Source organism: Pelecanus crispus, chromosome 9 (genome assembly GCF_030463565.1).
Source record: "Pelecanus crispus isolate bPelCri1 chromosome 9, bPelCri1.pri, whole genome shotgun sequence".
Lineage (NCBI taxonomy): Eukaryota > Metazoa > Chordata > Aves > Pelecaniformes > Pelecanidae > Pelecanus > Pelecanus crispus.
This window is the reverse complement of record NC_134651.1, coordinates 29,117,551-29,139,810: the sequence shown is the minus strand read 5'-3', so window position 1 is coordinate 29,139,810 and position 22,260 is coordinate 29,117,551. Positions and strand designations below refer to the sequence as shown.

Sequence of the window (22,260 nt, the reverse complement as noted above, 5' to 3'; positions counted from 1 at the left end):
TGTTAATTTGAAGGTCATTAAATGGCATAAAATACATTCCTTTTTTTTTCTAGAAAACAGTACATAATAATGCTACTAATACATGCTCCTCTTCCACATTCAAAAGCTCGTTCTCACCCTGGATGTGCAAGTGGCTGAGTTCACCTTCGCTTGCAGTGGCACAACGTCTCATTTTAATTACTGCTATTGAGAAAGCTGCTGTCTCCTCCATTGCATATGGCACAGCCCACCAGGGATGGGGTTGTATAAAAGGCACAGCAAAGCCCAGGGGGAAACAATGCAGCTGAATTGCCAATGGGGATTTTGCGAGGGGGATGAGGGAGCAACACAGCAGGGCTGGCACCAGAGGACACAGAAGGGAGGGGGCAACGTGAAGCCAGTTGGCAACACCCAGGCCAGACATGACCATCTTGCCCACCAATTCTCACACCAAGACCTTGGGCCAAGCTCAGAGCAGGGGTTTTGTAGCAAAAAGTTCCTTTTTTGATGTAATGCTACATACAAAGAAGACAAAGTCAACACAGACACACAAAAAAAAAAAAAAAAAAAAAAAACACTAAAAAAGACACAAAAGGGCTGAGGTTTTTGCAGTTGCCATAGAAATGTAGAGAAGGAGCTGACAACTGCAAAGCATTTCTGTGAAAGGACAGGATCAGGAGTGAGCGTGAGGTGGGCTCACCCAAAGGCGACCTGGGCCAGCAGCCACATCTGTGTGCCACTGCTCAGCACAGAGGTGAGATGCAGCCAGAAGAGTAAGGTGCCACGGCCAAGCATCAGCTACGAGCAGTAGCTGGGGCCCAGGATCTGCCCCAGTGGGGTCCACCAGTGAAGGGCACCTCTCAGCACCTGGCACATGAACCCACCAGGACCTTGCGTGATGGATGAACCCCAGCCCAATGGAAAGGTCTGTGGAGTTGGTTCACTTTGATCAGAAATGCCTTCCTTTTATTTCTGTGCAAACCAAAACTTTGGGGGGGAAAAAAAAATTGAGCCATCCCTTCCCCTTTGGGATCAAAGAAAGGAACTCCAATGTCGACCACAGCATGGATCAGAAGGCGGCATGAAATGGGAGGTTGCATTTTTAGACCATAATTTGTGGTTTCATTTTTCTTCTTTTTTTTTCACCGGTTCTTTCCCAACATTTGGCAGACACCCTCCGCATTGGCAAAGCATCCAATGGACCCAAATCTGCATCAATCCTCAGTCCACAAAAAAAGCAGCAGTAGCTGTAAGGCAGAGCCTCCTGCCCCAGGTCCCATTGCTGCCTGTGGCTCCCGCTCCTCTCCACATAAGGTGAAGCTGGAGCATCCTGACAGCTTCTCCACCACATCACCGATGGAAGAGACTTCTTGAATCACTTGGACAGTGCAGCCACATGGCTATGGCCAAGTGCCCGGGAGCCTCCTGTTGATGCAGAAAAGTGAACGTTGGCAGCAAGCCTTGACTTAAGAGGCACCTCTTCAATGGTGCCCTGCAGGTCCTACCCCATTGAGAGCCTCCCCCTTGGCATCTGACAAAGGAAAAGAAGGGCCAGTCCAAGGACACATAACCCTGCTGTCATGGCCAGGCAGGGAGAATGCTGTCACTCCCAGACAGAAAAGCTTCGCGGTTTGGAAAACTTACTTTCCTTGAAAGAGCAAGCTCTGAAGAAACAAAATGGTCTGACAGAAGTCTTTCTCAATAAAAAGGAAAAATCAAACATGGCTATTTTGCACATTCCCCCTTGTTTTCCATTACCAGATCAGAAAACTGACAGCTTTTGATGAAATCTTCCACTTTGGATGAAAAGCCTTTTATTGAAAAGCAGGAGAGAAGGTGGCCTGTGGTGGCCCTCCCTCAGGTATCATCTTGACAGCAACCCTTTTGGCCAACTATGCTTCATCACCAAAGGGATTTATTTGCACCACCCTCAGTCTCCTTGATCAGCCCTGGGCACCATCAATCCGCTGCTGGGCTCTTGCGTGACCCTGGAGGGGATGTCTCCAGACCCCTGAGCCACCACTGGTGGACTCACCCCGCTGACCCAGCATGAGCCACAGATGCCACCCTTGTGGCAAGGGCTGGTTACAAGAGGTAGAATATGGGAATCGCCTGCCACAACACAGCGCAGGAGACGTAGGATGTTGGCTGACTGGGAAAGAGCAGCAGGGTGGCAAGAGCAACAGCCCCAGCATCACCAATGGGCACCACTGTGGCCATGTGTCACGGGTGAGCTTAGCTTCTCTTGGGCTGAGACTGGTCTGGAAGACATTACCTCCTCACCCAGCCTGTGGAGCACCAGGGAGGCTGCATGAGGCCAGCCCCGACACAGCCCTTGACTTGCAACGTGGCTCCATTTTCCTTGCTTTCCAGCCAAAAAGAGGAGGCGAGCGCTGGGCGGAGTTAGCCATCAGCAGGGTGTGATGAAGTTTTGGAAGGCATCCCACAAATTTTAACAGGTCAGGATGGACCCTTCTGTTCCCTGCACTGTGCAAACACTGCGCCGCTCTCAGCCGAAAGTCTCTCCCCCCTCCATCAGCCACAGTCCTGAGGCCCAGATGTGTTTCCTTCCCATGCTGGCAACCACAGCGCAAGTTTCTCCCCAGTCAGAAACCTGCCTGCAGCCACCCTCCCACGTGCAGGGAGAGTGGTGGCAGTTTGTCCACGGGTGTTCTGCAGCACGGGTGAGTTGAGGGCTGGCGAAGGTGGTGAGCATCATCCACCCCAGGAAATCAAACCAAGATGTAAAGCAGGACTCAGCACCTCCAAGAGCATCCAAGCACCTGGACAGGCAGTTTATCCACTCATGGGTACCCAGTCTGCTAAGCTGGACGGGCAGGACTGAATGCTTTCTATTGAAGGTTTTATATTAAAAAAGAGCTGCAGTGCCATCGCATTATCCCACCAGCCCCAGGAGCAGAGCAAGGAGGATGCCAAGCCGGGCTGCAGGACCAGCTGCCTCGCAGGTGCTTTCACGGCCAGGCGACACAGCAGGGGAGTCATAAAGGTGGAGTTTTGATATTTACCCTGTGTCGCTGTCATTCGTTTCTTTAAATGCCTTTAGTTTCCTTCTAATAAAAGAGAAATCATAAAAAACCCCACAAAGGATCCTTCACCACTGGCGAATATCAATGCGATGAGGCGGTGTATTAGTATGCACAGCGCCCGCTCCATCTGCATGTTGTATTTGGTGTGACAACATCCTGGAATACAGATTTGGGCCATGAGTATCCCAAGAGGTATTAGCAATCGTCTATCAGACAGGACGAGGAGCAGTCCCTGCTGTTGTAAACAAGGGGTGTTTTTCTCTGTCTCTTTCTCTGGGGGAGTTCAGTGATTTGAAACAAGCTCATTCCTGCATCTTATTAGTTCCTGTTCTTCAGCAGAGCAGTGGGTCATCTTCCTTAGACGATTAAAGAAACAAAATTGGAGGTGTAAAGAGCACCCTGTCACCAGGGTCCTTCATCTGCTGGTGGTGTCAGCCGCCATCCTCCCAAACCAAGCAGAGGCTCCCCACAGGACACATGGAGGTCCCCCCAGCCAGAGAGTGCCACGATAGCCCCAGCATGGGGGAAAACTCACACCCAGGCCATGTGGACAGGCTCTGGAAGCACGCAGAGGAAGGGCTCTTGTGTTTGGTGGCAGCAAGCAAATCTGCTGAGGCATCTCCGTGGTGTGGATGAATGTTGGGCAATCCCATGGTGGAGACAGACATGGAGCAATCCCATGGTGCGGACGGATGTGGGGCATCCTCATGGCAAGGACAAAGGACAAACCCACAGTGCAGACAGACATGAGGCATCCTCACGGCACTGACGGACACAGGGCATCCCCATGGCACAGACAGATGTGGGCACCCCCATGGCACAGACAGACACAAGACATCCCCATGGCACAGATGGATGTGGGGTATCCCCATGGTGCAGGAGGATGCAGGACATCCTCACGACATGGATGGACGCAGGGCATCCCCACAGCACAAGCAGATGTGGGGCATCCCTACGGTGGAGATGGATGTGTGAGTAGCACGGAGGGTTTCTCACACACGTATGAGCCACCGCCCCACCAAATTATGACAGGGACCAGCAGCCCTCGAGGCACAGCTGGGCAGCCTGCCCATGCCGCCACTCCCCCTGCCACATGGGTGCTGCTTGCTGCCAGTGTGGTGCCTGCAAGAGCACGGTGATGGATCATTACAACTCACGCACAGCCGTCTAAGTAAAAGCCTTATTAAGAGTTCATTCATTTTATAAACTCTCAGCGCGATCCACAGAGGGAAGTTAGATTGCCCAGTCTTACAATATTCTGTGTAAACACTGACATGCATCTAGTAATTTTAACTAGATCAATTTGCAAAGGAGACCAACAGTGGAATAAAAAAAAAAATTCAAATTAAACATGGGGAAACATTCACTGGGAGAGGCTTTAAGGAAGCGAGCTGAAAAATACAGAGGAGGAGGGCAGATGGACAGACAGAGAGGCACACGAGACAAATGGACCTACCTCTGAAGCCATGAAACCTAAGTCTGTAATTCAATATCAAAATCCTTAGGTCCACAAGATGGGGAAAAAAAGTCCTCCATAGCCATCTTCCGTGCATCACCGAGACTCTGGAGGCCTTAGCAGTCTCTTTCCCAGAGCATCTCTCCTCCTTCTCCAGCAGTCACCAACCCAGTCACAACCACGCGGCAGCTCCTCCGGTCCCATCCCGTCCCCACCACTCCAGCTGGCCCTTGGCGTCCTCCTCCCCACTTGCAGGATGCTGAGCGCTTGCTTTGCCGCTGGGCGCTTCCCTGCTACCTCCCGCTCCCAGGGTCTGTGAGCACAACCCCGGGCCCCCTGCACCCCCCAGGCTGGGAACCAGCCGGCCGCTGGCCGCAGGGTCGGCGGTGATCTTCGGTTAGGGACAAGCAGTGAGTCCACAGTAGGTTGACAACGTACACACGCGCACGAGCGCAAACACACACGGGAACACCTCTCCATTTTCCAGGATGGATTTTTTTTTTTAATCCTTTTTTTTCCTTTTTGCAAAAAAAATGCAAGCAAAAGAGAAAAAAAACCCAAGGTTTTCTATTGAAGGTACATCTCTTCTTCAATATGAAGACATTAACTGGATTGAGTCGGATCTCCCATGCAGTGGTCAGCGAAGTCCTTTGGTAGCTGCTGGAGCGGCACCCAGGCAGGATGGCAGGGAGCTGAGGAGACGTCTGAGGACACTTCCACCCAGTCCATGAGCAGAGAAGGGAGCAGCGTGAGCAGGGAGGGCCAGGGCAAGGAGGGAGGGTGAAAGAAGAAAAGAAAAGGAAGGTGGTTTCTCTGGATGGGATGCTCCATGTCGTGCCTCTCCCTTCCCCAACAGCCCCTCTCTCCTTCTCAGTTTTGACCACTGCTCACTGGTGGTGGGACTGGAGTCTGGTCTCTAGGGTGTGGGTTTGCTTCCCCAGCGCACATTGGTTTGTCTTCATTGTTTTTCATCTTTGTTTTTTTTGTTTTGTTTTTTAATTATATGATTTGTACATATTTATATGTATTTATACGCTGTTCCCCATGACAATGGTAAGTGTGCTTCTGTTGGTGAGGAACGGAAGTCACCAGTTAGAGGTGAGTCCCAGGAACATCCTTCGTCTGCAGTCACAGTCCCCAGGCAGCGGTGGCACCTCTCCAAACACTGCCCCGCGGCGCCTGACAGTTCCTCCCCTCCCACCTCTGCCCCTCGCTGCGTGCCCTCCCCGTCCCCTCCCCATCAAACGAGGGACATCATGCCATCGAGGTTGGAGACTGACTCATCTGTACTCGCATGGACTGGACACTGTTCAGGATCTTCTTCTGGTGCCCAGCCAAAGTCACCCCTATTCTTAGGAGGTCTCTGGAAGACAGACAGACAGAGGACTATCAATAGGCAGCTGAGGGTTGGTGTATCTGTTCTGCTGTCTCTAAGTGACTTGAGGTATGTAAGCTCAGCTGGTCCATGCCTCTCAGCAGAAGAACAAACACAGAGCCCACGTACAGCCCTGCGAGCATCACTGGGGCAAGAAGAGACAAAGAGCAGGGAGACATCTGCATGCTGAACCCCAGATGGTGAACATGGCCACCTCCAGACTCAGGGTGCTTCTGCTGACCAGTGTGATGGATGCCCACACCCTTCCTCTGCAGGTGCCTTGCACTGACCTTCCCACCTCCCTGCAATCCTGACCCACCCCAGGCAGCACCCAGCTTTCAGCCAGCCCTGGTGTGACACCAAACTCACTCAGACGTCATCTGGGCGACGAGCTGCAGGGAGGTGAAGCCAGCGGTCAGGAAGCTGTCCCTGTACTGGCTCATCTTCACAGCACTCAGCCAGTCATCTACTGAGGTAAAGGCAGTGAAGTCGGGGATGGAGCGGTCGAGGAGGGGCTGAGAAGGCCTGCAACAGGACACACCACTGGGGACAAGCCCGGCTGGTGCCAAGGGGCTGCCATGCACGAGCCCGGCTGGTGCACGGCAGTGTCCCCCCAATCCACCCTCTTGCACCCTCGTGCTCCCCCTGGCACTGCCCTGTTCCTGGCACACGCCTGAGACAAGGACGGCCACAAGAAATGCCTGTCCCATGGGAATACCGCTCTGCCAAGCAGTGCTTTGCAACCCTGCACATTGCAATCCTGCTGCAGGAGCCGCAGGGACAGAGGCGCCAGCAGAGGAGACACTGCGCCCGTACAGTCACACGCCATAACAAATCAATAGCAAAGAATTATTGCTGTTGCTCAACTGAAAACTACATGTTCTTTGTCTGACTGTCAGGCAGAGCAAAGACAGAAACACCCTGTGCCTGGCGAATGATTTATGAATTCCTGTCCTTCCCCCTGGCAGCTCAAACTGCTCAGGGAGCTTTGCCACAGCTTGGGATGTCAACTTGAAAGCATCCTCCGCATGCTGGGAGACTCACACAGCGGTGATGGTAGCCACAGTTTTGAGGCTTGCCGGATTGCGGATCATTTTATCAAGGGTGTTGACTATCTCAGTGAAGCGCGGGCGGGTGTTGCGGTCCTTCTGCCAGCAGTCCAGCATCAGCTGGTGCAGGGCAGCGGGACAGTCCATGGGTGGTGGGAGCCGGTAATCCTGCTCGATCGCATTGATGACCTGCAGGGCAGCGGGGGAGAAAGCAGCAAGTGAGGATGAGGGACTTCGAGGTCTCACATAGGGAAAACTGCAGCCAGAGAGGCGGTGAGCCACCCCTGCTGCTCCTCTCCCCGAGCTGAGCTGCCTGTGTGGGCAGAGGTGTTACAAGCCGCGCTGCCGCAGGCCGGGAAGGCAGCTGCCAGCCCATTTGATCATCAGCAAAGGGAGCAGGAGGAGACGCTCCCGGCTCCGACGGAGCTGGGGCTCTCGGAGGTTAATCTCTGCTCTGATGCTCCGCGCACCGCAGTTCCTCCCGGCGGAGAGCTGCCACTCATTATCTCGGCGGATCACATCGGAGTACACCAGTCCAACTACCAAAGCTCTTTCCCCGCTCGTAAACCCTCTGAACATTTTCAAAGGCCCTGCAGCTTCCTGAAGTCCAATTACCAGCCTGCTGGCTTTTCTTCCCGATTTCCCTCCTTGCATCCTCTCGCTCACCAGCCTGTTTCATCTCCAAAACCGAGTGCTGCCAAGGCTCCAGGAAGGAGCAGACAGCCATTCATGCAGGGCTTTCTTTTGGGAATAAGCCCACACACACCCCCCAGAGCTGCGTGGATGACCCCCAGTGCTTACATCTTGGTTGGACATGTCCCAGTAGGGCCTCTCCCCGAATGACATCACCTCCCACATGACAATGCCGTAGCTCCAGACGTCGCTGGCCGAGGTGAACTTGCGGTAGGCAATGGCCTCCGGTGCTGTCCACCTGACAGGGATCTTTCCCCCCTATGGAAAAAGGGAGAGCAGCTGAGAAACGGCTCCCTTTGCAGAGAAGCCCAGACACCCATGAGGCAGGGTTGGAGCCATCCACCACCCCTGGCCATTGGTCCCTGGGGACCCCACCAAGGAGTTGGCAGGTGGTACCCGATGGGATGAGGAGGCAGGAAGCTGAAAACGCCTCCATGAATTTATCTCATACCTGCACAAAAGAGTTTAGCTAAACTAAACAAAAGGGTTTATCCAAGGGTTTATCCCACTCAGGTGTCACCCCCGAGTGACATCTCCCCTCTTTGGCTGCTCTGCAGGAGCTGGCACATCAGTGGCCCATTCCCAGACCCACCTCCAGGTGACAAGGGCTACGAAGGACTGCGCTAGCACTCAGATAAGGAGCCGCAGGTATCCCTGTCCCTCGTTTTAAAATGGAAACAAGGTCTAACCTAAGAGCATCCTCTACAGCATCATCTGGGCTCCCACAGCTGCTAGAAGGTCCTTCCAGCCCCACTTTTGGAGTGGGAGGCAAAAAGCAAAACACCTTTAAGACCCAAAGGAGACTTGGAAAGCACTGGAATAGGAAAGTGCCTTTGGCAGAGCGCCCCCCATTTCTCCTAAAAGCTCAAAATCAGGCTTAGCATCTCAAGCCACCCCATCAAGCCAGGGCAGGTCCCAGCTCCTGGCAGGACAGGAAGGGCTGCCTTGGCCATGCCGAGGGGGCAGGGATGCTGCAGAGGCGCAGCACATACAGAGGGACTGCTCCCTGGGCAAGCACCACTAAAGTAACAGCAAAAAAAGCTAAGGGATGAAGGAAAACCACAGACATGGATGGTATTTACTCCAGGCAGAATTGCATTGTAAATTGTTTAGTGCAATTGTTTTTTGTAGCCTGTCCGAAGAAGCATCAGCTGCTCTTGAAGGATGAATGGCAAAAAATTTGATTTGAATAACTACAAATGGAGAAATTAACTGCTAGGTTGTTTTTCCTGCCTTTTCCCCAGAGCTAAAAACCTGCTGTGGGAGGCAGAGTGATGTAATCGCAGGCACAGCATCACTTCCCAGCTGCCAGGGAGATCTATTATGGCCTAAATTAAATAAAAACACAGATGAGATAATCTCTTTTATCGCTGAAGGTGGGGAAAGGCTACTTCATGCCTCATCCCAGCAGCTACTGCTGGGGTCTTTGAACAAAAAATAAATGATGGGTGTCTGCTCAAAGGCCACTGCTTGCAGGACGGGTGTGGGCAGGGAGCAGGGCAGGTCTAGAGAAGGGGGAGATGTCCCGCCAGCAGGGGAAGAAGAGCAAGGGGCTGCAGCTGGGCCAAAACACAAAGCCAGCTTCAAAGGCACCTCTGTGGGTTTCCCATTTTGGAGGCTGGAGCCAGCCCCGGTGCCTGGGCACAGCTTGGCAGCCCAAGACACTGCTTCTGCAGGAGTTGGTGCATCCCTGTGCTTGCACCCAACACACATTCTTTTAATTAATCAATTAGATGAGGTCAACAGGTTGCTCATACCTTTCTCCTCTGTTCATCCTTAACACCAATAAAGGTCTTGCGAGCCCACTGGCAGGAGGATGGCCATGGTGGGGAGCTGGGGGTTTCCCCGGGGCAGTGGGGAGCAAGGGGAGAGCGGGGCTGCCATTACCTACAAATGAGTTAATTAAGGAGAGAAAGGTGGCTGGGAACAGCAGAGCTCCCATTAGGGTTATCTCTTTAATTAATGCCTGGAACAAGTTTCCAGCAGAGAAAGGCAGACCAGACCTGGAGCGCTGGGGGAAGGGGAGTGAAAACACCATTGCTGTGCCGTTAGGAGATGCTCTGATCTCCCTACCTCCCTTTCCTGGTCTCTCCAGGGACTCCTCTGTGCACCTTCCCTCCATGGAGGAGAGGAAAGAGGCTTATCTTGAAACTGCCGAGGTGCTTGGGGAAGGAGGGAGGCAGAGAACTCATAAAAGGGAGGAAGAGAAAGGAGGGAAAAGAGGATGATGGAGGGGAACCACAAGCAGGGTCTGTGCGCCATGAGCCTATGTGGTGGGAACCCTCCTGAGATGCTCCCACCCATCGTAGAAGCTCCAGAGTGTACGTCCAGCACCTTTCTCCCAGGTTCAGCTGGCAGCAGGTGCAGGGCAGGCATGGGGGATGCTGAGCAAGACCAAAGTTTGCGAGAGGTACGTACCAAAGAGCTGGTATAGGTGGGGTCGGACGTATCATCCTGCAGGTAGCGCGAGAGGCCAAAGTCTGACACTTTGCACACCAGATTGCTGTTGACCAGAATGTTCCTGGCAGCCAGATCTCGGTGCACATAATTCATCTCTGCAAGGTACTTCATCCCGGCAGCAATTCCTCTGAGCATCCCCACCAACTGGATCACTGTGAACTGCCCGTCATTTTGCTGCAATACGAAAGAGCAGGCACTGGGGTGAGCAGGCAGACCCCACCACGGGACCAGAGCCACTCACCCCCAACCTTGGGAGGACGCTGTGTGTCCCAAGAGGACTGCCCAGCTGCCTTGCCCTGCCTGATTAAAGCAGAGGTATGTCAGCACCAAAAGACACGTGTTTTGGGGGTGTATGGCACACTGCAACCACATCCGGAGCTAAGGAAACAGACTGGGATTTACAGGATGGGATGCCAACACCTCGTTCCTGAATCCCACAGCTGAACAACAGTCCACACGGCCCCACCTTGCCTTACCCGTAGGAATGAGTCCAGGGCCCCGTTCTCCATGAACTCCGTGATGATCATGACTGGTCGACTTTTGGTCACCACCCCTTCCAGACGAATAATGTTGGGGTGGTCGAACTGCCCCATGATGCTGGCCTCACTCAGAAAATCCCGGCGCTGCTTCTCGGAGTAGCCGGCTTTGAGTGTTTTGATGGCCACATAGATTTCCCGCTTGCCGGGCAACTTCAGGCGTCCTTTATACACTTCTCCAAACTCCCCTGCAAGTGCAAGAGCATCTGCTACCACCTCCTCCTCCACATAAAACACTGCAAAGAGTAATGGTACCTTGAGCTGCTTGGTCTCCAAACCAACTGGCTGAGAAATGTTAGCCAGTTAAAACCTCAAACAATGCTCTCCTCTGTAAATCTACTCACCCGTCGTCTTTAAAAGGGACAATGTCTGCTGCTGAGGCCTTGGTTGGGCTTGCAACCTTCTCCAAGGTGACAGAGCCCAGCACCAACAGAAGCAGAGGCCAGGGCTGCTCTTGCAAACCCCGCAAGAAGGATTTGCAGAGCAAGAGCATCAACATCGGGACTACCTCAAATATAAGGTGTTGGCATTAATAATCTAGTTGCCTTTTTGCACATCCCTTATCTTGGAATGGAAAATAATTGGGCTGTTTTCATTGCTGCCTTCTGATTTAAAATACAGAGAAAGCATCCTCTCATTTTCAGCAGGAGAGCTTTTCCTTTGCAAGGCAAAATTTGCCTGTGAAGGGATTACATTTAAGCCAGGTTTGCAGCCACTTTGCTCTGAGGAACAGCAAAGGGCAGCTGATACATCACTGAACTTGACCCTGACCAAACTAACTCACTGCTTCTTTGCAGCTTCCTCCCCGGCTTCTCACTTTCTCTTCTACGAGTACAACAGTTATTTAAAAATGGCAATAAAAGCAGCACAGATGACATACAGATACGTGCACACGTGTATATATACATATGTATGGGAATATGGCACAGACTAGACCAAGATCTGGCTTTTTCTTGTTATGTCATGGAAAAGCCAAGTAAGAAATCCCAAGACACCCAGCAAACACGTTCATGGAGCCTTTCCCACCTCAGAGGAACTCTGAGGGCAGAAACCAATCTTGTGTCTGCCCTAACCCACCACAAACCCAGGAAAGCCTGATGTCTCAAGGCTTCCTTGAGCGTTTCCCACAAAATTGCTCCAGGTGGGTGTCTGGCCACAAAGGAGCAGCAGAGAGGGCAGGGAGGGATGGGCGTCAGGGGACCGCAAGACCCACCTGCTCCAATGACTTCTTCAATCTTCACAAAGGATACATCGATCTCCTTGGCAAACTCTCGGACCGCCTCGTTGGGGTCCTCATAAGTGAAGGGGTCAATATAGATCTTCATCCCTGGAGACCCTTGGTGCAGAAAATATGGGAGCAACGGCAAAAGTGGAATAAAACAAAAGCAGTTGTGCCACGGCCAAGAACTGGAGATCCCTGTGTCCTGATGCCCTCCATATACCTGTTAAGATGGCTGCTATCGCTGTGCTCACCTGTGGCACCTCCATAGACCCTTATTGTCCTCTTTGGTCCCCCTCCTCTCCCTCTCTGCTCTCCACTCCTCCACCATTATCCTTCCTCTTCCTCCTCCCCAGCGATGGGGAGCAGTTACAGACCTGAACTACAATTAGCTGGCTTTACAGCAAGGGCTTTACGAGGCTCCATGCGTTAGTGAAGAAATATTTATTTACCCAAAAAGGCCTCTGATAGCTTTGTGGCGGCTACTAAATTGACAGAGTGCAGCAATTATAATCAACAACCTGTATGGAGCCATAAAATGTGGCCTGGCTGGCCTCCATGACAAGCATGCGGTCCTTTGCAGGGGGGGCAATGTGCAGCAAGCAGAATCCAGCCACGCCACAGGAAGATGCAGCAAGCAGGCTCTTGCCCTTTTGAAATGGGGGAAAAACCAAAACAGGCCCCAAAATTCCCCAAATAGCATTTGCAGACATTGTGTTTGGATGCCCTGGGGCTTGCAGAGCTGCTGGGGGGCATGGCCATGGGGCAGAGTGCAGCCACCACTGTCCCCAGGGCTCAGCAGGGCACCGGCATTATACTGCAGTCCCCACAGGGGACCCAGAGAGGGCTGCGGTGCCCCTTTGGGGGTTCAGTCTCCTGTGCCATTTCTCACCCAAAAACGGGACTGGGGATAGCATAGCAGCCCCCTCAAGGTCATCTCTGGAGGAGACCAGGAGGGACATTGCTGCCCGGTCCTCCTCCCCAAGGCACCTCGGTGTTACAGTGATTAACAGTGTTTGATTACACCGTTAAGCACCTCATCAAGGGCTGCAATCCCGTTGCACTGGTGCTTTCTGGGGCCTTTCTAGAGCCAATGCGCAGACAACCGCATGGACCGCAGCATCACCTCTGTGCGGCTCCGCGACGGGAATCTAAATCGGCTCCCAGCTGCTTTTCAAGTTTGCCAGCAAGTAATTTGGGAGGAGGCATGAAAGCCTCACAGCGGAGCACTGCTGGTGCAAAACAGCCACCAAGGGACAACCGCTTGTGGGGCTCCCCAGAACTCAGGAGGGACCAGGCAGGAGCATCCTTGACCCCAAAAGGGGCGTTTAGGGCAAAAGCTCTGCGCCTTGGAGGCAGGCGGGGAAGGCTGCAATGAAGCCATCTGTGCATCTCCCAGTTCATAAATCCCTTTACGGCTCTGTCTCATACACTTTAACTGCCCCATAAATTTTTTTACAAGAGCAGCTGATGCTCCAGCCAGGATTACAAAGGGATTTACAGGATCGTAACCGAGACTGACTCACTGATCAAAATATTGAAGAAATAAAGGAGACAATAATGCTGAAGTTTCCTGCCCACTGTCAACACAGGCTGGTTTTCAAACACCCTCTGATGTGCCCCAGGGCCTGCCCATGGGCTCAGTAAACACCAGGTTCAGCTCCCCGCTAATCCCCATCCCATCCAAATGAATGGGATTAAGGCACCTAAACCCATTACTCATCTCTGCAAACCTCAGCCACCAGCTCATCATTGCCACGCTGGCAAAAGCTGGGCGAAATGCCAGGTACCGGAGTGCAACATCAAAGGCAACCTGTGCTGAGCCTGCCTGCAAAGAGAGCTTTGTGCTCTTAAAATCGCCCCAATACTCCTAGAAACTGGATTGGCCATTTATCACTACCGCAGACGAAGGCAAATTTTTTATCACTCTTCGAAAGTTGAAGTGCTCTGCACCATGACCCTGACTCCAGCATTAGATTCCTTCTGACATCATTTTCCTTAGGAATAAATATTGTTGGGACAGAGAAAAAACCTTGCCTGCTGAATTGCCTGCTTCAACAGGGCACTTCCCTTATTTCCCCTATCTCAAAGCTCCTGGCGAAGCAGTGGCAGAGAGAAAGCATGAGAAATTACAACCTGAGAGACCCCATCTCACCCCAAAACCCACCCGGGGAAGTCCTTGCCAGCAGCAGCCAGCCGGCGATCCCTGGGGGGCTCCTGGTACGCCGGAGCCGCACCGGGGAGGCTGTAATTGCCGTGCCAATAAACACACGGGTGATTTGTTCTGGCGGATGCACTCGTTACTCCATTAGTCGTTCACCACAAATTTCCCAGCTGTTTTGCTCGAGCGTCTGTGATAATCGAGTGCCTGGAGGCTCGCTAACCTTGAAAGGGTTTTGCTGCACATCCAGAAGCCCCCACACCCCTAGCTTTCGGGCACCAATCCTCACATCTTCCAGCTTTAAAGACTAAACACAGACACCTGCTTCATTGTTTTCCTACCTGGTTTGAACACTCTGGGCTTTGGGGTGCTTGGGGCGAGCTAGGGATACATGTGGGGTGGGGAATGTTACAGGGGGAAAACAGGAAAAATAAGTCCACCTGCAGCCCAACACAAGTTTAGCCATCAGGCATCAAATAAATCTTTCCCCTGCACCCATGGTGCAGAAACACAAAGAACAGAGGGAAGAAAAGCACAGGTCCATCATATTTAAGTATCACCCGGTGATGTTTGGAAAACAGTTTACCATTTGCTGGGAGCTTTATGGCCCTCACAGCCCCACCATCATGTCGGGAGGGTTTGGTATGAAGCTGAGAAGGTAGAAAGAGATCTAGTGCACTGTTGCCGGCTTGGCTGGCCTCTCCTGGCTGCCTCCAAACCCTTTCCTTCCCTGTCAGCCCTCCCATTTTCTCTGCCAGGCTGATAGCTCCACCTCCATCCCTCCCCTCCGCTCAACCATCTTGCTCCCCACTTCCCTGGCCATCCTTCACCCATCCAAGCATCCTGTCGCCATCCCTTTTCCCCAAGCAGGTGCCTAGGACCCAGGGACAGTTTCTTCCCACAAGGCAGCAAAATGCACCTGGGAGGCATCTCTAGAAGAGTGTGAATGGGATTTACATCCTGTGGAGACAGGGCACAGAGCCCGCAGGCACTGGGTGGCAACTCCTCACCCCCTGGAGCTGCTGCTTTGCTGCTTTGTTATCATTTCCAGTGATCACAACAGCCTGCTGGCTGCTTTACGAGGAGCTGGAGGAGCACCTGAGCACACGCTATACACAACAAATGCCTCGAATTTATTCTGGTGCACAGCTTCATCAACCGCAAAGTTATCTTAGAAAAGGCCCATCAAGCTTAGGTTCTCCTAGTTGTTTGCCAAGGGGATCAGCAGCCCAAAGCCAGTTGAACCTTTCCAGACACTAGCCACACATCCTTCCTGAAGCAGGGTGCAGGGCAAGCATCAGCCATGCAGCCAGGACAAAAGCAATGCCAGCCACCAGCCCTCACTCCCCAGCCATGCTCCCAAAATCCAGAGTCCCTTTAGTGGTAAGAGGAGCCCAGCACTGATCCTGGCCTGGGCAGAGCCTGTGGCAGGAGATCAGGAGCTCATCCCCCTCTGCACACTGCCTCTCTCCTTCCCTTCCTCCTTTGGGAGGCTTCACAGCATCTTCTCCCCATGCCTTGTCCCCCTACATCCCCCCTGCCCCTTACATCCCTCCATCCCCCCAAATACATCCCCATCCCCCAAATCCCACCCCCGTTGCTCTTCTTTTCCCACCCACAATGCTGCACCACTGCAAACCCCGCCCCAGACACCCTGACACACAGCTGTGGACATCTCTACTTCCACCCTATGGTCCTCTCCATCTGCCCCCCAGGGCTTTCATCCCCCCACCGTGCACATTTGAAGGTGGAGGAGTGGGGCACATGCTGGGTGCAGGTTTAGGAGTGTTTCTCCTGCCCGCTTTTCCCCGCTCACCTCGCCCGGTGCTGTAGTGCTGTAATTTATCACTGTACACTGCCTCCTTGCTGTAGGCGCGCTTCCTGGGAGAAGAGGGGAGAAAACAGCCAGGCTTGAGGAACCAGCAGCTGGCAACGGCCCCGAACCATTCCCCTGCCAGCAACACTCAGTGAGCAGTGGCAGCTCAGTGCTCTCTCCAGCTATGGGGGTCCCCCATCCCTCTCCTCCTACCCAAGATCTCTCCCAGCTGTGTCTTACCACCTCCACCTTCCAGGGACACAGCATCCCACAGGACCCACCTGCTGCAGACAATGGAAATGGCCACCAGTGAGACGATGAAGACCACCCCAGCCGCTGCAGACCCCGCGATCAAAGGCAGCTGCTCTCTCAGCTCCGACTTGTAGTCATCTGCAAGAGAAGAGGGACAGGGTGAATTCTCCCTTGCACACTCACACAGTAAGAGCAGCCTGCTGGGAAGGGGACCCATAACACCCCCTCTAACTCTGTGGGTCCTGCTCCCATGGGAGGGTGGTGGGACAAGGGGGATCCAGGTGGGAGCATTAGTTGAGGCAGGTGATGAGCCAGTGCTGCGTGCAGGGAAGGACTGTCACGCCCAGCTCACACGCAGTTTGGGTTAAAAATAGAGAAGGTCCTGTGAATGAAGTCAAACCAATGCGCATGGGCACAGTTTCCTGAAGAGATGAGGTTCACAAGGTGGCTTTGTCTGTGCCTCTGGGGTTTCTCTTTCCTCAATAAATTTAAACCTGTTGGCCGTTTTGACCAAATTTAACATGGGGTCTCACACACACCAAGTTCCTACAAGTTGCAGGAAAGGAAGAAGAGAAAAGACCCCATTAATAACCAAACCAGCTGGGGAAGGCTACGCCAGGAGTTCACCCATATTAGACATGGAATAGTCCACCATGCAACAGTTAACCTTGAGAGAGACGGCCAGGAGAACCCAAGCGCCTTCGCTGCAGGTCTGCTTGTAGTTTTTTACATCTCGACAGATGGCACGAGCCAACTCCTTTTGCAGACCCACGGCAACCACAGCATCCCTTCCACACCGAGCATCCCTCAAACCCCCTGCATCCCCTCGGCCACCCCCTGTGTCCTTGAGCAGCAGGCTGGGGTGAAAGCCAAGGTGGCACAGGGAGGACTGGACATGCCTGGAGGAACCCCAAGAAAGCCACCTGCAACCTCCATGTGTCTCCCCCCATTTTCCTCTTCTCTTGCCCTGCTCCATTAGCAGTGTGGGTACCTGCAGTGGGCAGTATCCAGCAGACACCACACTCCTGGGGGATTCTCCAGCCCTCCAGAAACACTACCCTCTCCAACTGTCCCCAGCAAGGTCTCCCAGGCTGTCCCAGCAGCCACAAGCAAAGGTTAAAATAAAATCCACTCCAAATGAAAGCATTTAGCACCCTTTTATCTGTATTCTTCTATTCCATGGTTAATTACTAGCCACTAGATTTATCTCTTGGATGCTGCTTAAATCCTGAGAAATTCTCGTCTAACAATCAATTATTATTTAATAATCTACACTATCTATTCTTATTAAATTTCAATTAATTGCTTATTTGAGGCAGGGTTTTTCTTCTCACTTCTCTAATCCTGAATATTTGAGACATTGGGGGAGTTAATTATCATTTCCTTCCCTTCGGTCATCGTGCATGGTTTTCCTCTTCTCACCCCGGCTGGAACTTGACGTGAGCGCAAACACAGGGTGACCCGGTTTTAGGAAAGAAGAAAAGTTTTAGGAAAGACAGCCAAGCAGGGCTGGGACCAATGAGTATCATCTAAGTGGAGCAGGAACCATGCCAGCAGTGGCAGGGAAGGGGCTCTCTGCAGGATCTTCAGCTGCCCCACGTATAGGAGGGCCACAAAAGGGGCCTTCCTTCATTCAATGACTTCTGGACTAGTCCTGAAATTGGGATTAATGAAAAACCCTCCCCTGAGTTATTAGTCTCTGAAGGCGTCTAGTGTTTGTGGGTGCAGGGAAGGGCTCAGGCCAGAAGAACAACAGCACAACTCTGGCAAGGAGGCCAGAAGAAGCCGTGAAGGTTGTGAGCTGGCCTTTTCCCTTTGACACACCACCTCGGGGTGGGAAATCAGCTTTCAGTGATGGGTCTGACCCTTCCAGCTTTGCCCTGATGGCTCAGATGCAGCTCTGAGCACCCCAGGAGAGCATCCCTGGAGAGCATCCCAGGACTCCTTCCTCCAGGGGTCTACTCCTCCCCACCCTGCCGTGCCAGACTCACAGTTGGTGGCAGGGGGCTCTGCCACCACAGTCAGAGGCAAGAAAGACAAAACCACAGCTAAATAGCAAGGGAGAAAACAGAGCTAAGAGATTTAAAGCAGATTAATCCTCCAGCTGGCAATTAATAAGACATTGCTGTAAATCACCTAGCTTTTGCCACATTGCCCACTGGGAGAGAGTTTGCGAAGACAAGTTCGTTTAATCCAATTAGAGCCCGAAGCTGTTGCTGGAAAGACAACCACCTCCTTCGCTTCCCTGTCCCCCCATCCCATACTCACCGTCCGTCAGCGTCTGGAAGCACATCTTCCCACTGTACTTGCCGTAGCCGGCCACAGTGCGGGCTCGCACCTGCACCACATACACCATGCCAGGTCGCAGCCCCTCAATCCTGGCCGTATTGGTCTGGCTGCGGGCCATGGAGGAGTTGTACTCGTTGTGGTCCTAGGGGCACGGCCGAGACAGACGGTCAGCAGTGGCGACAAAGTACCCTGCAGCCCACCCATCCCTGTTGATGGCAGGGATGAGGTTTATCTGCAGGGGAATAAAGTGATGGCCCTGGCTCTGCTCCAGGAGGACAAGCACCAGAGCCTGGGCAAGGTGGCTTGGACCTTCCTGGTTGCCCTTGATCCCTGACACGGAGGATCCCACAGAAGCAGGACCCGCAAGCTCTGCCTGGCCTCCAGGGAACTGGGGAGGTCACCTCAGCATGTGCCTCCCTGGCAGCCCCCTGGTCCCACCATAGCAAAGAGCATGGAGCAGCAGGGAGAAACGGTAAGAGCAGCCAGAGCAAAAACACTCACGAGTAGCAAATTATTCATCTTCAAACCACTGATGTTCCTGCACATTTCAGAAACATCATGCAGTTATGGAAACACTGTAACACGCCCTACATGACCCCACTCAAGCAGGTTCAAGGGCAACTTGCCTCTGCTGAGAGCCCCAGCCCCTACAGTCTCCACTCCACTGGCAGGGGTCCTTGTGCTAAACCTTAGCGGAGACATCGTGCATCTCAAATCTCATTTTTTGCAACATTCCCGAGTGATTTGCCATAGAGGGGCTGCTGGTAAAATCATCTAATTATTCACATTTAGAGGAATTCATTAAAGCTGGCAAAAGGCAGGAGGGATGGAACAGCTTGGGCTCAGCATGGTTCACCACAAGGGTTGAGAGCGTGTCCCCTGCGGGGAAGGATGGCTGCCAGCGAAAGGACCCAGCAGGAGGCAGTGACCCAGGACAGGGACAACCCTGATAACCTTCGCCAGTCCTTGCCATCCCCCTCCTTTCCTCCTGATGCTGTCCCTGCACTGCAGGTCCCTGCTCACCCTAGCAGATACCAGAGCCAAGGCAGCAACGGGCACTGATGTGCTGGAGAAAACGCTGCCCATGGGGGAGGAACTAGCATCTGCAGCTGCAACATCACTTCCCTTCCTCTGGTTGCATGTTGCTCCCAGCCTCCAGAGCCAGTGTGGGCAACCAGGCACCTGTCCCACCACCCAGACCCTTCCCAGCAAAGAGCCTGATTCAGAGCTTGTCAATGTTCCCCCTCTCCCAGCAAGCTCAGGACCTGAGCAGCCTCCCAGCAGCACGGTATGAAGCTCTACATGCCCCCAGCCCACCCGCGGTCACAAGGTTTCCACCTGAGCTTACCGCTGCTGGCCTGGAGCCCACGGTGCTGCTTACATCGGGTGTGCAGATGCGGCTCACCTTCTCGTAGTAGCGGATCTCATAGTCCAGTATGATGCCATTGGGCTGCTCGGGCTGAGGCCAGGAGAGCGTGATGCTCCTCATCGTGGCGCTCACCTGGTGCATGATGGGGACGGTGGAGGGTGCTGCCGAGGAAGTGGGGGGGGAGCAAAAATTAATGGAGAGGGGTAGGACAGATGGCCCTGGGGATGGGGAAAATCTGGGCATGTAGAGCATCCTGAATCTCCTGTGCCTGCGGTTGCTTGTCCCGTGGGACAAGCTCACACATAGCAGTGGGAAGAGCGGCATCTCAGCAACTTACACGGAGACAGAGCAGCGAGCTGGCGAGGGAATTCTGGTATTTAAACAAATTATTCTTTTTAATTAGGGGCTTAGAAATCCTCAGTGTTCCTTCTCCCTGGGATTGCTTGCTCCAAGGACGTCTCCCATGGAGGGGCAAAGACAGCAAAGCTCTCCCCAGTGGGGAGAAACCAAGGCTCAATTACGGTCCCCAGCTCTGCTTGCCATCTTTTGCCGTAACAGCCTCTCTGGGGGAGTCAGCACTGCAGGAGCCTGTACCATGGCTGTGACCCCACATACAGTCAGTAATAGGACATAGGAGAAAAAATCTGCCCACCCTGAGGACGATGACAGGAATCCAGGGCAGGGACACCCAAGCCCAGCAAGGGGACCCCAAAATGCTGGAGCCCGTAGCACGGCTTTGGCTCAGCCCTGGCCTGGAGGAACTGCTGGGTCCACTCTTAGGGGCTCTCTGGGGATGCTCATCCTCAACGCCCAAATGTGCTTCTCCTGCGAGTTTTATTTCCAAAGCTCAAACACTTGCAGAACAGTCTCAAACCATCCTTCAGCTCCTCACCTGCCCCAGGGCCACGGCACACAGGTGCTTGAAAGGCAGTGCTTCCATCCCTGCAGCCCCCAAGACCTCCCAGTCAGCAAACCACAGGGGTCCTGAGCATCTTGTTGCAGCATCCCCGGAAAAAGCAAGATGCTTGGCACTGGCCGAGCACGCAGTCAGCATTGCATATGAGCCCGGCATGGTTTGTCTGACCCCCTTCCCTCCCTGCCATGCATTTCTAATCAGTCTTGCTGGCCACGCCACACCCCACGTTGCTCTGCAAAGCTACCCATAGTATTTCAGTTCACACACCAGACCAGAGCTAAGCGAGCAGGTTTCCTAAAATAGCTTCCAGGCACACTGTCCCCACTGTCGCTGCTCCCTGCCCCGCTCTCCGCATGCACTGGAACAATCCCAGGGCTGCGCTGCACTGCTCTGCTCTGCACCTGCCGGGGGAGCTGAGCATCCCTGGAGCTGACCAACCTCAGAGCTGACCAACCCCAGAGCCAAGCGTCCCTGGAGCTGAGCATCCCCGGAGCCGAGCATCCCCAGCAGCAGCAACACCATCCTTCCACCATCAAGGACACCAAGCCGCTAAAATAGCCAGGAGCCACTGTTCCAAAGGCTTTTCGCCCTCCAAGTTATACTTGAAAGGGCCAGAGCCAGCCAATACAGCCCTGCTCCTGCACTTAATCCTACCAAAAGCCTCCAGAAAAGGTACCCAAGTCTCTCTGCACCCAAAGCAGTGCTGGCATGACCTGTTCACAGGATCAGCTCCCTATCCAGTGCAGGCAGCGCTGGGCAGGGAAAATGCCTCCTCCCCATGGATCCGGAGCAGAGCTGAGCTTGGCATGACCAGCTCAGGGCGCAGGATCATGCCATGGAGGGAATCTGAGGGCGGCAGGAGCCCTGCTCCACGTGGCTACACTGGGAGATGTCGATAGTCCGGCACTGTCTTTGTTTACCCAGCATATTTAATCCCTTTTTAATTTTTTTGATCTCTCCACATCCGCTCCAAGAAGATGCTCATGGGCTGAAATTAAACACTTAGCTTGATTGCCATTTTGTTAATTGCTGCATTCCCTGCCCCATTAGCGTGGATAGAGGCATGCAGACGATGGGGCTGGAGGCAGCCCTGCAGGGTGAGATGCACTAACCAGCCCGGATCTGGCCCCACATGGGGAAAGCAGGTGGAAAAACCCGCTGCAAAGCCAAAGGGATTTTAGAAGGACAGCATCAATCCTGCCCGTGACACACCTGATGCATTTCCATCAGGTTACCCCGCAGCCTCTCCTGCGGCACTGAGAGCATTTCCACATTAATATTTGGCCTTTGCAAGACAAACAGGAAGCACTGGGGTACGGACAGATGGACATGGGTGCCCTGGCTGTTCCCAGCTCCCAGGCAGCCCGAGAGTGAAAGACAAGCAAAGAAACACCCTAAAAATCCCACCCCAGGAGAAAAGGCTTGGAGACCAGGTTTGATTGCATGCAGTTCAGGAGACAGCAATGCCAGCCAGGCACAAGCATAGATTTGTATTCCCTGGAGCCGGGAGACTAAAATATTTACGCCAGTTTTCTGTCTCATGCTGTCCCAAGGGAGCAGGTTGGCGAAGGCTGCCTGCGTTACATGCCCAGTGCAAAGCAGGAATTACCATCCCCTTTCTCTGCCCAAAGCAGCCAGGTTTC

The 22,260-nt window shown here is 53.3% G+C and overlaps 1 protein-coding gene across 1 annotated transcript in view; it reads right to left on the bottom strand.

Moving 5' to 3' along the window:
- Window positions 1-5,736: 5,736 nt before the first annotated feature.
- EPHB1 (EPH receptor B1) overlaps window positions 5,737-22,260 on the bottom strand; it is a 74,444-nt gene continuing 57,920 nt past the window's right edge. The window contains exons 6-16 of the mRNA XM_075716889.1: window positions 19,681-19,862; window positions 18,312-18,474; window positions 16,073-16,181; window positions 15,792-15,856; window positions 11,809-11,931; window positions 10,536-10,783; window positions 10,018-10,233; window positions 7,708-7,857; window positions 6,902-7,095; window positions 6,227-6,382; window positions 5,737-5,845 (exon numbers count right to left, since the gene is read on the bottom strand). Coding sequence (XP_075573004.1) covers window positions 5,737-5,845; window positions 6,227-6,382; window positions 6,902-7,095; window positions 7,708-7,857; window positions 10,018-10,233; window positions 10,536-10,783; window positions 11,809-11,931; window positions 15,792-15,856; window positions 16,073-16,181; window positions 18,312-18,474; window positions 19,681-19,862 — 1,715 coding nt within the window. The remainder of the gene's footprint in view (window positions 5,846-6,226; window positions 6,383-6,901; window positions 7,096-7,707; window positions 7,858-10,017; window positions 10,234-10,535; window positions 10,784-11,808; window positions 11,932-15,791; window positions 15,857-16,072; window positions 16,182-18,311; window positions 18,475-19,680; window positions 19,863-22,260) is intronic.